This window comes from Falco rusticolus, chromosome 3, assembly GCF_015220075.1.
Source record: "Falco rusticolus isolate bFalRus1 chromosome 3, bFalRus1.pri, whole genome shotgun sequence".
Lineage (NCBI taxonomy): Eukaryota > Metazoa > Chordata > Aves > Falconiformes > Falconidae > Falco > Falco rusticolus.
Window position 1 is genome coordinate 59750814 of NC_051189.1, and position 18455 is coordinate 59769268.

At 37.5% G+C, this 18455-nt stretch overlaps 1 protein-coding gene across 12 annotated transcripts in view; it reads left to right on the forward strand.

The window, feature by feature from the left end:
• Positions 1-18455, forward strand: part of PTPRM (protein tyrosine phosphatase receptor type M) — a 482524-nt gene that overhangs the window by 325043 nt on the left and 139026 nt on the right. For 6 of the 12 annotated variants that reach the window (XM_037380694.1, XM_037380695.1, XM_037380697.1 and 3 more), the window contains one exon: positions 6518-6547. The exons of the other annotated variants lie outside the window; for them this stretch is intronic. In XM_037380694.1, coding sequence (XP_037236591.1) covers positions 6518-6547 — 30 coding nt within the window. The remainder of the gene's footprint in view (positions 1-6517; positions 6548-18455) is intronic. 12 annotated transcript variants of the gene reach the window in all.

Genomic DNA, 18455 nt, shown 5'->3' on the forward strand with positions numbered 1-18455 from the left:
CACACACACACACACACACACACATTGAGATTGTTTTGCTTTGGATATAATTTGAAAACTTCTACAGCATTAGAAGCGTAAGGCTTTTAAACCTGGTTGCCTTTCTCAATGCTGCAAAAGGAAAAATGTTAAAGGGAAAAATATCTCATAGCTAGGGAGGTGGCATGTGTAATAAAAAAGTCTGTGTGATCGTAGAAGCTAAGTCCAGATCGGGAGAAATTAATTAGCAAATAGATTTAAGGTTTTAGGTTGTATCCTGAGCAATGTGAGATTTGCAGCTGTGGAGGTGGGGCTGGGAATGTGTGAGAGCTGTGCAAAGGGGCTGAGTCACAAATTCTCCTTCCATGCCTTCTTACTGTCCCATAACCCCTCACCTCCTTGCCATTCACCCTGTATCATCCCCTTTTCTCCCTTTGAGAACAATTTTGGCCTGATTTTGCTCATCCAAGCAGTATGCAATTTAATTGTATGTTAACTAGCTTGGCAGGTCTGAGATAGTCCAAACCACTGAGCTGCCTGAAATTCTTCCAGAATTTGAACGGGGGAGGTGCAGAGCTAAGGAGGCAGCTGTCTGACAGTGCCTCGGGGCAGGCAACAGAAGTAGCTGCTTTTCACTCTCCTTGAAGACAGAAACAGCGCCATGAGTTAGAAGGGCTCTATGCGGAGAAAGGTGAGCTGTGGCCAGGGCTGAGGGCTAGGTCACGGCAAGAGGTAGGTAGGTAAAGCAGTCAAAAGCTGCTGTACAGAAGAGATTGAAACTTAAGCCCCAGGGTAGGTCTGGCTGGGGCAATGAAATTGACCCAGTAATGAAATCTTCTCAATAAAGTAGGGTGTTAGCAGAGTTAAAATCTGTTCTGACTTTGCAGTACTTTTTTCTTCCCACTTCTGATTTCTTGCATCATTCATACCTTCAATTTTAACAGTTGAACTCCCAAACTCCTCCCTAGGGCCAGACACAGCACTTGGCGGGCAGGGAGGAAGGCTTCTCACATTGTCTGGCCAATCCTTCTTCACACAATTCCTGACTGGCATTCATCGCTCTCTCTTTTTTAGTTCTGAGCCTCTCCTTAAGCATTTGCACCAGAGAGAGAATATATTCACCCAAAGGAGACAAGTTCTTCTTAGTCTGGAAGGGAGAGCATTGCAAAATGATCCAAGTAGTTTGAAAGTAAATAAGGTGTCAGGGTCTCCAGCTAAATGGATGCTATACGAGCTCTTGATTCATTCTCTAGGGAAGAGCTCTTTGATAATCTAATTATTAGAGGCAGGAAGGCTCGAATCCGAAGCGTTTGCATGTTAATGCAGAAGGATACTTGATTCCTTCTGTCTACCACAGCACAGTAATTATTATTCATTGTAATTCTGTTGTTTGAAGAAAAGTGCATTATGTGAGCTTCTTTGGGGTTTGGAATAAATCTGCTTGTGACAGAGATGAAACTATTGAAAGTACAAGTCCAGGAACCCTGTTACAAAATACATACAATTTCATTGTTTAGTACAGAAAGATACCAATAACTTAAACATATTCCAGAATGATGCTGCAGCCTTGAACAAAACAAACTGAAATGAGTTGGAGTGAATATTAAAAAGTAAGAATGGTTTATCTGTGTAAAGGATGTGACTAGGTTTTAATGAGAGTTTCGGGAGGTAGGTATATTGTGTCCCAGACCTCTAAAGCAGATGCTGTAGCATAGAAGGTCTTGAATACAATTACACTCATGACTTAAGCAAAAGATGAACCAATTATTCAAAAGATTGTTATTGGTGCATTAATTCGCTATGCTGCTAAGAACTCCTATGGTTTCACCTTGGTTCAGTTACTACGTATACATTATGCATTGGAAGAAAATGTATAAATCATTCTGCAAGCTTAGCATAACTGTAGTGGTTTTCCAGTTTTATGATACTTTAGGTGCTACTTCGTGAAACAGTCTTATCAAGCTAGCATGTCATTTGACTACTACACTTGATCATTTTATTTCATTTACTTTATTGGGAGTTTTACTGGAGTAAAGATCTGAGTGAAAAATAAAATAGCACCTTATAATTCAGTGGCACCTTTGTGCTGAGAACCACTTCCCTCTCTGCACCGTTATGTGCACACTCTGGGTTGCAGTGCTAGGTTTCACTGTGCTGAGTCTACGTGCTCTGAAACTTAGCTTGCTTGGAGCTGGCTACAGCAATATCCCATTCACTCCCCACTCTCCCAAGGCATATTCCAAGGCATATACATTCTTTCATGAAAATGGGTTCTTGGTGACTTGATCCCCAGATCTCACTGGTAGATAAGATTCACTGTGTCTCTGGGGCTTCACAGTGCTTAACGGACTAATTTCAAACCATTGCTTTCCATTGTCAAGAAATTTGGAAAGTGGTTTTACTGCATGTGATAACCATGACTTTGTCCAACATGTTCCTTTAATAGCCACCTCATTTCACCCAGCAACTATTCTTTGCTTGGTTGGTGCCAGGCACCACAGATTGTCACAGATCAGCCTCTTTGACTTTTAATTCAGTAGGCAAGTAGACAAGGCCAACATTCAAAGCAGTTTTTGGGGCAGCAGACATGCTTTGGATATGGCCACTATCAAAGCAGTAGGCAGAAAAGTTCCGCAAATATCAATAGTCATTAGGCATGATTATTAATTTCACTATATAGTGGTTGTCTGAAGTAGTTATGTTATAAACTGGGTCACAGAGACAATAGCCTAACTGTTCAGTGTATGGTTGGGGCAGGAACGTCATGGACACCAAAACATTTTCTATGTGGACACTCAGTCTTTGACTAAAGTAAACCAGATTTGTATGCTTGTCACCTGGGTCAGGGGAAGACTGTTAGTCCTTTCTTGTTTTTCTACCCACTTGGTTGTTCAGAGTTCTTTATCTGTTGTGCTGTATCTTTTCATTATCTATTCACAACATTGCTGCATAAAGATGTTATGTAAAGTAGATGAGGAACATGCAAGTTCTTCCTAATACCGATATGGTCATATCAATGTGATTATTCTTCTCTGTGAAGTCAGAATAATGCCATTAGGCTTTCCTCTGCTCAGCTTGCTCTGAATCTCTCACATAATTTTCCCACAAAGCCAGTGGAAATCAATACATGTGTTTCCACGATATTATTCCACAATGAAGTGGATTTTGAGTCTGATCCTGAATATTAAATCCCAGGCAAGACCCTTGATCTCTGCCAGTCTTTGACATACCTGCATAGGACTTTATAAAAATATTTTTAAAAAAAGAAAAAATGCAGCAAGTTCACCTTTTGGTCAACTTAAAGTAGAGCAGTGAAAAGGAGAGAACTGTACCCACAACCTTTGGAAAAGCAATGGCAATTAAATCAAGACTTGGAAAAATCAGAACCTTGCTGCTTTATTCTTTTCTCTTTTCCCCTTTTTTTGTGTTTGTGTTTGTTTTGTTTTCTTTTGTATTTTATTTCAGCTAAGTTTAAAACATATGCAGAAGTTGAGAAATTATATTTATTGGTCCAAGGTTTGCTTAAAACTTTATATGTCTTTGGGGCAGCTGTTTCTTTTGGGGCTACCATCTTGCTGCTGTAGTGGGAGTGCAGCAAGGATGCAGTTATTAAAATTTAATTACACTGGCTTCTGCTTCAGTTGTAGAATGGAGTTTTTCTGATCATTGCATTTCTCCATAAAAAAGGTTATTTTCTTTTGCCTATCTTTAGTTTCTGTTTTCAGCTGTCTCTATGCGTGAGCGTTCCAGTAGTTTCCAACATATGTAATTGTGGCATCTGTTCAACTTAGAGACCCTGGGTTTTGGCAGTGAAAAAGAAAGGCTTTTGCACTCGGTGGAGCTGGGCTGGGAATGCACTGGTCCCATTACCTGGTAGCAAATCAGGCTGTTCAGTTATACACCTTTGCCAACAATTTGCCAGTAGTTAGGATATAAATTGGGGATAATAGAGCTGAAGGAAAACTGCATTTTTCTCCCAGTGCTACCCCTGAACCTTGTTTTTCCCTCTAGGCCAACTACAAAAGAGAGACGATGAAAGAAATCACTGTGGTAATGACACAGTTCCAGAAGTTTTCCGTTCTAGTAGGATAATCCTCCTGTGGCCAGCTGCATTGGTTTTGACGAATTTTATAGCAGGGCCTTATTCTACAAGTGATGTTTATGAAATTTATTTATGCCTTCACTCCTGAAGGATTTAAAAGTGCTTTATATTATCACTATACACAGAAACAGTATATTGACATAAAATAACCTCTCTGGTGGGAAGTGACTGAAGAGCCATGCATAGAAGAAAATGTCGCCAAGGTTGGCAAAAACCTGTGGGTGACTCTCTCTAACAGGAAAAGACACTTCATACATAGAGTGTGTTTGTATACCTTTTGTAGGAAGTAAAACAGAACTTGTCTGTATTTCTTAAAAAAAGCTAAATCTTTTCAATTATGAATGCTGCTTTTGCAAGTTGCCTGAGGACTTGCAAGTCTAAAACAGTCTGTTTCTGTAGGGTTTTAATATATTCTTTTTACCTGTTTTTTTCCAGTGTCTGGTATTCTTGAGAATCAAAACCCACAGTGCTCTTTTTCAAGGACTTTCATATGGAAAATCTCACAACTGTAACAATATAAAAATAACTGGAGCTTGAGACTTAATTTTTCTCATCTCATACAAATTTTTAATGGGACATTTACACACATTAAAGCTCCTGGATTTTGAGCGTTTTTTTCAGAAGGAATAATTTATCTCTATAACATATTTGGCAGAATTCTGCATATAACTACCAGCAGTGCTTCACTGATTAATTGTATTTATTGTTGTTTCTCAAATTATTATACATCTTTTAGAAGTATGGGAACATTTGTACTACTTACATTAAGTCACTGTCATGACAACATATGGCAAGAAATAGGGTTGGCAGTGTCATGAGATTCTAGATGGAAGTGAGAGAATAAGTAATTCTGAAAAGAAGGGCAGGGGGAGATATCATTATGACTGAACCAGAAAAAAACCCTTGCTAATAGAGCAGGCAAGTTGATCTGCTTTGATAGGACCTGTTCCTATGCACCTTACTGAAGGCAGTGGAATGTGTGCTGGTGGAAGAAGTGTGTAACTGTTTTGCAGCTTTCCTCTCGCTCTATTCTTAGATATCTTTTAAAACTCAACATTAACAGGTGTACATTTGTGCAGATGTTCCACGTGATTAAATATTCAGTATCTAGCCTCTTGTGTTTGAACAACACTGTTTGCATCAGAAAAATGGGAATAAAAACTGGGAAATATTTCTAACGGCATCTTCACACAAAAGAAGATGAGAGAGAAAATTTGATGAAAGCCTAGTTTTCAAAGGGGTGCCTGAAGCATGTAGCTAGAGGCAAGTTAACGTTAGTTATAGTCCTTTGCAAGGCCTGTTTACATGTTTCCTCTGTAGTCAGAGAGCTATATGCATGTGCCGTAAAAATTACAAATGCCTACATGGTTCCTTTCAGTCTTTTATCTTACCAGCATGGGAATGCTACTTGACATTATGCTCAGAGATGTTTTAAGATGTCCAGCCTCTTTTTAATTCCGTCAACATATGGAAATAATTTAGGTTGGAGCTTGCCTATTTTGGAGAGTTGCATTCCTGCTTGCAGTGGGCTCATAACTGAGGGAGGGAGAGACGCAAAGCAAAAGAGCATAGCTGGAGGGCTTCTGTACTTCGTGCTCATGCAGAGCATGTCTGGGTGGAGGATCTGGCTGTGCAAGAGGTGATGCAGAAAAGACTGACTGGGTCCATATTTCTTAAGGTGACGGTGCTAGGTCTCCAACTTGTTCTTTGTGACATTCACGTGGGCAGAAATAACAGGAATACAGGATCAGTTCTTATTTTTTACTCTGCCATATGGGGAAATACCACCAAAATGATTTTAGCCAGCAATGATAGCGTTTTTGTTTGCGTGGCAAGTATTTTTTTCTTCAGAGTGTAATTGGTTATTAGAAAAGCTGTGATCATTGATTTTTCCCCTCTGGCAACAAGTTCTGCTTGTCAATGGCAGAACTGATTTCTTTAAGTAAAGAAAGGGATATTCAAAGATTCTACAGTACTGTGACAGGAAGATAAGCTACTTAATACATGTTCTGAAATTCTGCATTGTTAAACTTTAACATATGTTAGAAGTTCCATATCCTTATTCCTAATGCAGTTGACCTGTAATTGGAGGTGTTATATCACTTTAATTGGAAGTGTTTGTGTGTGTAGTATGTGCAGAAATAAATATACATTAACTATCTAACATTACATAGATAGTAGGTATACTTTAAGGGGATTTAACAGTTGGAGATGTATTATATATTGTATTGCTTAAAGTTTTATGGAGATTAGATATGTCATCTGTCTGTTCCAGACATGCATGATATGCCCAGATATGCATTCTTGCTACCTTTCATTTGTGTCACCAGTTCTGGTCTCAGTTTCATCTTGATTTTTCATACATTAATATTTGGCTTTTCTTTCCTTCCATTTCATCTTTTCCACCACTGCCTAATCCTTCCACCATCATGGCAGAAGAAGCTATCACTCCTACACTTACTACCTGTAAGTAACTTCTTTGTCATCAGAGACACACTTTCTGCCATGTTGTTCCATGCGTAACTAGTGAATGCTAATATTGGGAGCTCCTTTATAAAAACAAACTTTGTAAAATACAAAATATTTAGCATTATAGCTGTTTCTTATGCCTCATACTGTGCATTAGAGTCCTTTGAATAGTTATCTAATAAATTTTCTTATTTGAAAAGTAGGAGGTACTAATATGACTGCCATGCCTATGAGACATTTTTATGCCTAAGTATCTATTTTTAGAATTTATTTAGTGGTTTCTTTCTCATTTGTTCTGTTGAAAATATAGCATTGGTTAGACATGTACAAGCATTTCTGTTTGTTGCTGTGTACATATTACTACTTTTTTCATGAATAATGATCATGCATAAACTTCATGAGTTACCATTACTGGAGTGAATTTCAAAGGAAAGAGCACTAAAAAATAAGGGCAAGATGAAGCATAACTTTCTGTAAGTAATAACTTTTCATTTTGGTGCAGTCCTTAGTAATACCATTATATGATTCTTTATTTACCCAAAGCCTTTGTTTCATTCCCTGCTGTCAGCAGGTGATGAATGAGAAGGGTTCCTCTGTGAATTTAGCAAATCCCTTTCTGAGGCTATTCACCTTTTCTCACTTTCCAGGTACAAGGAGTATATGATAGTTTTTGGATTATCAAAATATTAGGGGCCTTACTTAGTCATTAAATGAAATGCATTGAAGCTTGTTTAATCTTGATGGCCCGCAGCAAAAATCAGATGTCCAGTAGATAACTGTCTTCTTTAAAGCTCAGGTTTAAAAGTCATGGGAAACTAGGAGATATTTTTATATAGTTACAGAACATGGGGCGTTTCTTGCATGAGACAGATTGTAGTACTAGTTTTCAGGTACATATAGTACCAGGATGCTCTTGAAAGGAACACATTTCAGTAATGTTTTTATTGAAGTGCAATATGAAGTTGCTCATGATCCTTTTTAGTTGCTCTTCAAACTTTCTAAATAAATATGTTTTCAATTAATATTTTGAAAAAGTATTAAACATTTATAAAATTTATGGAAAAATTAGTAAATGTTTTCTAACGAAAACTTGGCAAGCAGAACCATGCTTCAAATGAAGTAAATCAACTAAAATTTAAATCTCTTAGTTGAAACTCCCTAAGACTTCTGAATATATTGAAACTGCTCATTTACTTGGTAATTCAGATTTCATATTACATTATTTGACACTTTACATATAGTGCATTTTTTTAAACTGTTCTTTAAAGTACTGTACTAATGTGAAGGTCAGAAAAAAATATTGTTTCCATAGACATGGTATTTCAAAATTTGTTTCTGTTCCCAAGATGAGAAAACCATATTTTCCATTAAGTAGGCCTTCAGAAAAAAATTCAGTTTAGGACCATTTAAATGTTTTTTTTAAAATGTCAAAAGAGTATGATATAGTAAGTCAAACAGTATGTTGTTGCCTTAATAAGTAAATATATTTAAATTCATATTGTAATATGATCCATGTCTCAATGCTAAGTCATGAAACAAAATTAAAATGAATGGAACACAAAATGAAACCCTGTTTCAGTATTCAAAGGAATTGGATTATAACTTTTTTTCTTTTCCACTGACAATGGAAAATATGTGAACTGAAATGTTCCTGTTAGTTTTACAAACAAGTTTTGTCTCCAGTTTTGCTATCATAGAGACTGTTAATAGTGGATATTCTAGGGCTTCACTTGATTACACAGAATACGCTCGCAGTGGCTTCAAGATTTGTCTTTTTGTTGGTGCAATACAAATTCAGTAACTTCGGAGTCTGAGTACATTAACTCTTCCAAAAGAAATTGTGTGATCTTGACCTTGTACTGTTTTGCTCCTTGTCTGGCAAAAGAAGGGAAGGAAGAGCCCTGAAAAGAGCAGACATGATCGTCTGCCAATAGCATGAAATATTTTGGACCAAATTCTCCACCTGTTTACGCACTATGCAATTTCACTGAAATTGATGGAAATCTTAGATGAATGCAGAATTCATTACAGTTTTATTTTTGGTGGAGGAAGTTGGTACGGATTATAAGATGTTCTATATTTTGAGAAATATAATTTGAAGTACTCTGCCATTGCTAATTTACCACTTCTATACTCAGTATCACATTCAAATTTACTGATTAGTCATTGTAAATGCAAGCTGTGACATCCAAGCGAGCATCTATGCACTGAAATAGTTACTATTGTCTTGTGTGCTGCTTTCTGTATGTGCTGTGGGCTCCTTTTCCCTACTAGACTGCAATCTCTGCCACTTCTAGATCCATCCTAAATTAAAATTAAAAAAGAAAAAATTGGCAGATGCCTAGAGCTGCTGATGAATCATCAGAGGTGGACCTACAGCTGTGCATATTTGGCAGAGAATTATTTCCATTTTGTCTTGTGTTTACTAGTTAGCAAGTCAAGAGATGTTACAGAAAAGAAGTTGAGTACTGCTATTGAGAATTACACTTTTTAATGGGCTTAAGTGCCTCTGCCAGCGTCTTTCCTCCCACTCTTGCATTCCAGAGAACTAGTGCATTTTCTACCTTTCACCTCAGTCAGGCAGCAAATCTATTTTTCTGTTTCTTGTTTGTGGGGTTTTTTTGGTCTGGCCATAGTTAGTCCTGTATGAATTCTTTTGTTCTTAAGATTAGAGTGAATTTAATAGTGCTCATTAACTCTGCATCAGGTTTTTTGACTTTGCAGTCAATTCCAAGTGGGAAAAAAGAAGAACGAAGATGGTGTCGTTAGTGACACTTGTAATGACTGGTGTTCTCAGCATGGCTGGTGCTGGCATGACTGGTTTTTCCTGACACATTTTCTGATGGGCAAAACCCCTGAGAAATTGGCCAGAGAAGGAAAAGTATATTAGTAGTTTATTGTGTAATTACAGTTAAATGAACTAGACAAGCCTGTTGTTCAGGTAATAATGAGTGCCACTGTGCTGACCGATGGCCGTTAACTTTTATATTTGAGATTTTCATTTTGATAAAGATTCTTCCCTTGGAGGTCATTAATCATTACTCAGGAGCTAATGCAAATTCAAGCACCAGACAAACAAAATGAGTGCTTGGATCATCTGAATTTGCTAGAGACACTGGTGCCTGACAGAGTTTGGGGAACTAAATTTACCCCAAATTTTGCGGCAGATAGTTACAAATTGTAGCTGGTATAAGTTGCTTTCAAGACAAGGCTTAGTTACATTGTATGACTAGGATGTATGGTCAATTAAAACAGAATTTTGTGAAGGTAGCTTTTGATGTCCCTTAGTTTGAACTTGATATCAAAATGGTATATTATGATTATTATTGAAAATAGATACTTATGCAACAATAGTGCTGCACAGCAGTCAGGTGCATGGAGTTATTCTATTTTTGTACCTTTTCACAAGTCATTTAAACTTGTGAAAGGTGAGGTAGCGAAATAGGAGACAATTATCACCCAGTATATATCTACTATAAAATAGTAATCAAATTGAGATCTTAATATATGAAATCTGATATTGGCTGTCCCAGCAATAATCATCTAGTTAGGTAACTTAGGACAGAAGTGCATCACAGGTGCATCCGCTGTATGGAGATCTCAATCCAGAAGCCTAGTACAATGATGAAACATTACTAAAAGAGACTGTATAGCACTAGAAATCCTATTGCCTGATGCTTTGTTTATGACTCAAATAGGACAAAATTCCTCCTACCAGAAAATTAATTCTACAAATACTGAGCGTTTTCATATAAATGTGAATAAAAACATCCCCTCCTTTTCATGAGAATTTAATAGTTTGGGGCCCAGCTGATAGGCTTGTCTTGTGTATCTAATTTGAGCTCAGGAACCCGGGCGCCTGTTCTCAGTTTATATTATCTCTTGTGTCTCTTGCTTTGCTATGGGGTTTTCAGTGCTGGCTTCTACTCGGTACAGAGACTTGATTTGTCGTTTATTTCTCCAATCCCATTGCGATTGACCTAGTACTTATGGCGGAAAGCACAAGGCTAGCAGATTTGCAAAATGACCCTGAAAATCAGAGGCATAAAATTTCCAAAAACTCAGTCATGTCAAAACTCCTAACAGTGATTTCTGGATAATTCCAGGAAACATGCAGTCATCACATTAAAACTTCTGTAGTAATTTGAAAACAGTAAGAGATGAGAGGTGTTAGAAACAGTCTTGTATTCTCAACTGCAACTGCCCCTGGAACTAGAATAAATTCATCAGATTGCATCTTGTAAATGGAGGAGAACACTGAACAGAAGAACATGAATGTGTTTGAACTGTTTTGATATGTTTGATTGGTTAGACTACACCTGTGATCTCTTCTGAATCTTTAAATGTACATAGTTACATAGACTTGTATCACAGAATCAAGTAACCCAAAATAAACTTGGATTTCTGTAATTGTCTTGTAAGCTAGACTGAAATTATTTGGGGATGTCCCATGAGATTTGTTGCATCTAGCAAAGTCCAGAATGCCCACATGTTGAAATCTCTGAATAATATGCAGTGCCCAAAATAGCAAGGAGGGTGTTTTACTAAATCATCATTGCTGAAAACTACCTTTGTGGGCTATGAACCATATTGTTTGAGTACAGAGGTACAATATCTAGCTTTCACGTGGAGATACTAAACAGTATCAGAATTAGAATGTTATTTAATTTAAATACACCAGGTAATTTTTAAAAAACTATCTGAAGTCATTATTTCTTACACTGATTCCATGTATATTTGATTATTTTGGATCTGATCTATTGCTTTATTCCCATTTCGCTGTAGAAGAAATTGTAAATAATCCTTAACACTCAGACCACCAATGAGTAAATCCTTTTTTCATTATTATTTCATTAGCTCATTCTGAAGTATGCGAGCCCCCCAGCGCAGTTATCTGACTATATGAAATACCTTTCTTGAGGTGCAACAGAGATCAGATCGTTTATGTGAGGGAACAGCTCTGCTTTACTTCATCTTTTCTGGGCATTTTTCAGTACTCATTCCAAGTTACTTTTCCAATGTTTATACATAGGAAACCTATAGTCATTTTTTAAGTTACCCAGACTTTTCAAAACCACATTAGCCCAGATGTGTTGTGAGAGAAACCATAAACTATAATGTGCTGCAAGTTTGGGGGTTTTGTTTGTTGGTTTTTTTTTTTTTTTTTAAATGGGTACTTCAGAGAGAGTGAGGTGAAGTATCAGAAGTGTTTGATTGCTATGCTGGTCACACAATCACACTCAGGTACTGTCCTTTCTCCCTCAGTGTCAAGCAGTAAATTTGCAGATAAGCTAGGGTTTGGAGACTTTTCTGTCCTTAAAAGGTCAGTTTCAGTTTACACTGCTTGTTTTGTGAAAGTACCGGACATTAATATGGGAACCAATGTAAGTGTATGAAAATAAATATTTATGCAGTCTAGAGATGTCTTAGTTCTTTCCACATAATAAAAGCCTTGTCTTGCTTTTCTAAACTAAGATACAAGGGGTTGAATTGAATACTGAGATTACTTTTAGAAATTGTGGATTCCATATATTCTTGTAGGACAAGCCTGAAAGCCTGTCTTTATTATATATAACATTGAGAGGTAATACATATATTCAGGAGGGAAAGAGAAGATAGGTATCACAGCACTCTCCAAACTAGCCAGCTACAACAAGGTCTTTTACCATCTCATACCAGCATACTCTTCATGCCAGTCCCTCTGCTGCCTTCTTCTCACCTCATCCAGGGCATGCATTCTCTGCACTTGCTCTCTCTCCTTCTTCTTCAGCTGCTCTCTCTTTATTGACTCTCAACGACTTCACAGAACCAGCCACAGCTGCACCTTATCTACATAGGCCAACCACACACACACACCACGCTGCCCCAACACCCCCCCAAGCCAGCCCACAGCTGTATGTTATCAATATTAATTAACCCAGCTTCATTCCTCTACAGATAGGGACAGGTAGGTGTATTGAAAATGTTATGTTTGTAAATGTTATGTTTGTATTTGAGTGTTTGTATTGCTGTCCCATATTGAGTCTTGTTCAGCTAATGTTACCAGTTTACCAGGGTGGATTGTCTTCTCTATAAAATTGTGGACTGAATTAATTCTTCAATTAACCTGTTGACATTGTAGCTTCCTAAAAAAATTTATTTCCCAAATAAGTCAAGCTCACTGTCAACAGCAGTCATTCTAGGCAATGAGATTTTGCCGTTATCTACCATTGCTGTTGAATTTGACTTTCAAAGAGGGTATATTCACTTTGTTTAAGACTTTTCCCTTGGGAAGAAAGTGTGATTCATGCGATTTTTACTCTTGAATTGCTTTTCTGTATACATAGATAGCTCAAAACTGACTTCAGATTCCTCTGTTTTAAATATCTAAATAGAAAGAAGAGTTTTTCCTTACTTTAGTATTGGTATTTGTTGTACAAGAAGGGCAATGGCATTGGAAACTTGCTTTCTTTAAACCCCAAATCTGCTGTTACACTTTGTGTGAATGTAAATGTGTTAACAGTAAAAAAAGCTATACTGTATATTAAGACCAAAATTCACTTCATAATGTATTTTGCTAAAGGCCTCTATTTTTTCCTAAAAGATTGAAGTGTTAGCTGTCAAAATGGCTTAATGAAATATTGAACTGAATGACAGAAGTCGTCTGCAAAATGTGGGACAACAAGCAACAAGGTGGATGTTGCATTATAACTCCCCTGGACTCAAGGAAAACAATCAGCTCAAAAATGCTTAAAGAAAAACGTGTAGAAGAAATCATATGGTGAATGTAGCCTAAGATTTCTTTGCTGCAGTAAACCACAGGCTTAATCACCTCTGTGATACAGATAAGAACAAACTAGATCAGGGGTCCTCAACCTACGGCCCATGGGCCAGATACAGCCCCCCAGGGTCCTCAATCCAGCCCCTGGTATTTACAGAACACCACCTTTCCCCGCCGCCCCCCCCCCCCCCCCCCCAGGGGTTGGGGGGGAAACCAAGCAGCCGCAGATGACTGCCTGAAACTTCATCTGCGCACCGGCCCCCTGCTTAAAAAGTTTGAGGACCCCTGAACTAGATGTTTGTGCCTGTTGAGTGATGTCAGCACAGGGCACTGAGGTGTTCCAGTCATTAGTACTGCAATAACTTCTATTGACTCATTATATTTTGGTTTGAGCTTCTTACCTGTAATCTTTTCTCTGACCCTTGAATCCCATGGGAGATGTTTCACAGCTGAAATATTTTTGTTGAGCCTATTTGCAAGGGTTATGGCCAGGTTAATAACAATCCATCTCAAGGTAGCATCTGTCAGTGTACACTCTTAATTTCACAATGAAAATGTTCTAATCTTGGCTCCTTTTCCTTCTTCTCCTTTCCATTTCCTTTCTTATCTACAGTATTTCTTGAGCTCCCTTAAAGTCTAGACTGCCAGATCCCTGGAGGGAAGAACAGTGGCCGTTTACTTTCCTTAGTGACTAGCTGATTGAAATCATCATTCATTTCCAAATTTTCTTTCTGTCATTTTTCTTGGTCGTTGTTTTCCTGCAATGAATTACCTAACTCTGGCATGAGAGGCTATGGAAACATACCTCAGTTGCTTTCTCTTGCCGCTCCTGGTCACTCTGGCCCTCTACCTCAATTTATATGAGTTTGTCCAAGTATTCTTTCTATTCAGGGTCCTTCCTAATTTCAGGGCAACAGCCCACATGCAAAATGTAGCTGAGAAGATTGCATCAGCTGTGAAACTGAGCCTCACAAAAACTAATCAAGCAAGAAAACAGGAACAGACTGCACTGTGTGCTTACAAATCCAGCAAAGCCTGGCATTTGATCAGTCCTAGACACCCTGTTGCAAAAGAGAAACTTTTACAAGACTTATCATAGATGTTGGAATCATGGCTCTATTTCATTTACAAGTGTTCAAAAAAAAAGTTTTTATTTTTACTGCTAATATCATTATTATTATTAGACTAGCTTTTAGTGTATGCTACAGAGAGAAATCTGTAGGACTGTCAGAAAAGTCTTGTATAATTCTGTTAGTTCCTGTGCCAACCAGACAGCAGCAGTAATTGAAATAAAAAGAGGTAGTAGTTGGAGCAGAGCGCAGTTTTGTAGGGCTTGTGCCATGAACTACCTGCTCCTGTGAGTACTGAGCTGTTGAACTTAAAGCAGCATATTTATTTTTCTTTTTAGCAGCTGAAGCTCAGGAACACTTCTGCATTTGATCTGAGATGTCACAGTGAGACACTGAACCAAACATCTAAGTATCTAAATTATACCCCGTTTACATGCAGAGGGAATTAGCTTCTCTCCTCCTTTCTCATTCCCCGATTCCTCTGATCGTGAAGACTTAAGTTAGAGCTACCAAAGACATCTCTGGTTTGTCTGAAGGAAAGTCAAAGCAAAGCATTCACTAACGTGCGCACTTCACAATCGTACAGGAAGGAGAGGATCAGCTCGTTTAGAGCAATTTTGCCACTCCACATCTCCCAATGCAAAGTGAAATGTGCTTTCCTCCTGTGTGGTGATGTCAGTAGCCAAAAGTAGGTCTTCCACTATAGATTTGACCCACATGATCATACTGGGCATAATAATGCATGCGTATTAGCTGCAGCAAGTAATGGTTTAGTTGGGCTAGATACATTTTAGCTTGCTTAAGGATGTGTATTGGATTATGCTTTAGGTATAATGGAATGTGTTTTGCAGTTTATGGTCCCATTTGGCAATTGCCCATGGAAGGATCACTTCAAAGGGACTGGGTTCATAGCTTGCAGTGTATTTTCAAAAGCAGATGAAATACTGAATGCTTTATATTTACTGATATTTTTAAGGTAAGATTGTCACATTTATACCTCACAGAGTAAAGCCCTGATCCTTAGGTGTAATATCCAGGTGTTACTGGCAGTAGAACTTTACTTTCTGCTTACCAAATAGGGAGGAGTCATGTCTGCATTTTACTATTCTCCAGATTAAGATTGTAGAAGATATTTTAAACTCAGAAAAGAAGAGAAACACATAAGGTTGTTAGTAAACTGTATGGAATACCTACTCTACTGTATGCTTAAGAAAAATAAATGAAAAGGAGAACAAGGTACATTGGTTGCATGTGGAGTCCCAGTACAGGCTTCCAGCAAGAACAGGTTTATTTTTTTTGTTGAATAGGTTACTGTGGTTTCAGCTGCCTTTTTTTGGAACCCGAAGCACTGTAAACCTATTTTGAGGCAGGAGTACTGTGCATTCATGGAAGCATCTTGTCCAGTTCTCTGTCTGCAAAGGGTTTTATATAACTTATTCCTTAGATCCTACTGTTGTCCTTACAGCTTCTTTTTCTCTTCCAACACTAATGTGTGTGACCAGCACTAAAGCCTGCCTTCTTATTCTACTGATCATTTCCTTTTTCATTTATTTCTCTTCTTCCTCTGTTCCTCCTTTTATTTACTACTCATTTCCTTTAGCTCATTTTCCTTTCCCCACCAGGTAAAATATTGTCTGCCATGTCCTGAAAAATATTTCCTTAAAATTTTCATTCTCTACGCTCTACTTTCTCTCATGAGACTTTATGCAGGCTGCCTAGTCATTTGTTCTTGGTCCATGTCCTAGCATCTCCTCAGAACCTCTAGAAGGGAAGGAGAGGCAAATCTGAGAATGTCAGAATATCCGTCTCTTACTGTACAACCTTTTCCTGTAATTCTTTTTATTCTTGATATTTACTAAAGGGCTATTGCTTAGGATGACTTACTCTGTGGGAACATTTAACATGGTAAAATTAAGGAAAGACTGAGTTACATGTCTACGTGAGAATTTTTCCCATTGGGGATTGTTTTTTTTATTTTCATGGGAAAACAGAAAGCTGTTTTTATTTGCTTATTTTTTCTTATCTTAAAGTTGATTTTGCTAAGATTTTAAAAATATTCACCTCCAGGTTAAAACTTAGCATGCAATATTTTACATTCAAAAAAGAAAAAAATCTTAATCAGTTGAAAATGATGTCACCATGGAAGTTGCAATACAATATTAATTATAAGAAGTGTACTTCAATACCCACAGTATTGTGTATTTACTTATGTCAAAACAAGGTAATGCGTACTGTATTAAGGACAGCTTTTCATTTTATGATTTCGTGTTGTTCTTTGAATCATAACCTTCACTCGTTTCTTTAATTTAGGAGAAAAAGCCATTAAACATAGATACTTCCTGAAAGTGCTGCATGAAAGCTTTAATTAAATCTACAAGTAAAGCTTTAAAAGAACAAGAATCAAATTAATTGCAACAAGAACCATGCATTTATTTCTGTGACAGGCCTCTGTACGTTAGAGAAAAGGCAATCTGTGTACCCTTATCTGAATTAGTAAACTCAATATCACTTTTCATTAGCATGGTAGGTCATTGCCATGTGTCTTCAGTGTGACACTGTTTACATGTTAATAACCTCACAAATTGAGTCTGTTCCAAATGGTTTGCCGTAGTAGAAAGTTGTAAATCCATGAAGTGGAATAAACTGTCCTCTGCTTTCTGCATCATTGCTTCTTGCAGGTTCCCCTCTAGACTAAGCTTCATAATTAGGCAGCAGTATAATTAAGGAAAATTCAGTAAATGCAAATAGGGCAAAAGGATTTATAGCTGATTATGGTTGTTATAGCATACCTGAAATAAATTAATTTCTAAGCATTGTTATTAGTTGACTTTTCAATGACATGGAGCCTAGAAGTTGAAAGTATTGTTCATAAAAAATATACATAGCTTAAGTTAGTGAGTCCATGATGATGTATTCAGATTTACAAAGTGCTGACATACCCATGAAAAAAACAGAAAAATTCAGTAGAACATACCACTTTAGTTGTTTGGGGTGTGATTGCTTTGTATCAGATGAGCTTTTCAGGTTTATAAACATATTTTCTCCCCACTGTATAATATAATGAAATTGGCATGCTCCCTAAAATCATACCCTTAAAGAAAATGCCACATTAACATCTGGTAATTTGACTAGATAGTGGAAAGCTTCACTGCTTTATAATCTTGGAATGATAAAGGCAACATCAAATGAGTAAACCAAACTCAGCATAACCACTTAAATTTGATTGCCTAAAATATCTAAAGCAAGGACCATTCTGATATCCTGCTTTGTGAATTCATTTAAGTGCTTAGTGCCCTCGCTTCCCATAGGCTTCATCACTTTGCAGAACCTGGGCACATATTTGGATGTCTCAACCCTGCCATAACAAAAAGCCTATTTTTCACTGGTCATATGCAGCATATACCTGGTATTGCAAGGCATAGTCTGTGGTCCTGCCTGCAACAACCTTGGGAGCTGCTTTGCAGACAGAGAGTAACGGTTTCCACTTTAGTCGCTCACCTAATATGCAAAGCAAGTTTAATTATATGCTGTCCAACCCTCTCTGCTACATATTTTTCCACTTGCTGGTTCTGGGTGAAATACATACTTTCTACGTGCAGAGGTTACTAGTAAGTGTACAGCGCCCCTGGAAGCATTTATGGCTAATCTCGCCCTCAGCATGCATAATGGCAAAGAACTAATTAAAGGTTAAAGAATAGGGATCCATCTTTTCTCTGCCTGATGAATAGAGGAATGTGTTCTACATGGGGTCAGATGCTACTTTCAACTGGACAGAATTGCTGTGATGCTGCAAAACCTAACTGCATGAGACTAAAATGTGGGAGACTCCAGATTTTCTCACAGCACAACAAAGGACTAATAAATCACTGTCTTGTGTTGTGTAATGAATTAACTGTTTTTCTGTGTTTCATATAAATATGTAATGCTGCAAGGTACATGGGTAGAATGTAAATTTGGTTTCCTAAGATTATTTTTTTTTTTTGTCCTACATACTAACTTCTGAAAATTATCTGTGGCCCATTTGTACATTTTGTTGTTAAAAACAAAGAGAGATACAGTTCTGGCAAGGCAATAA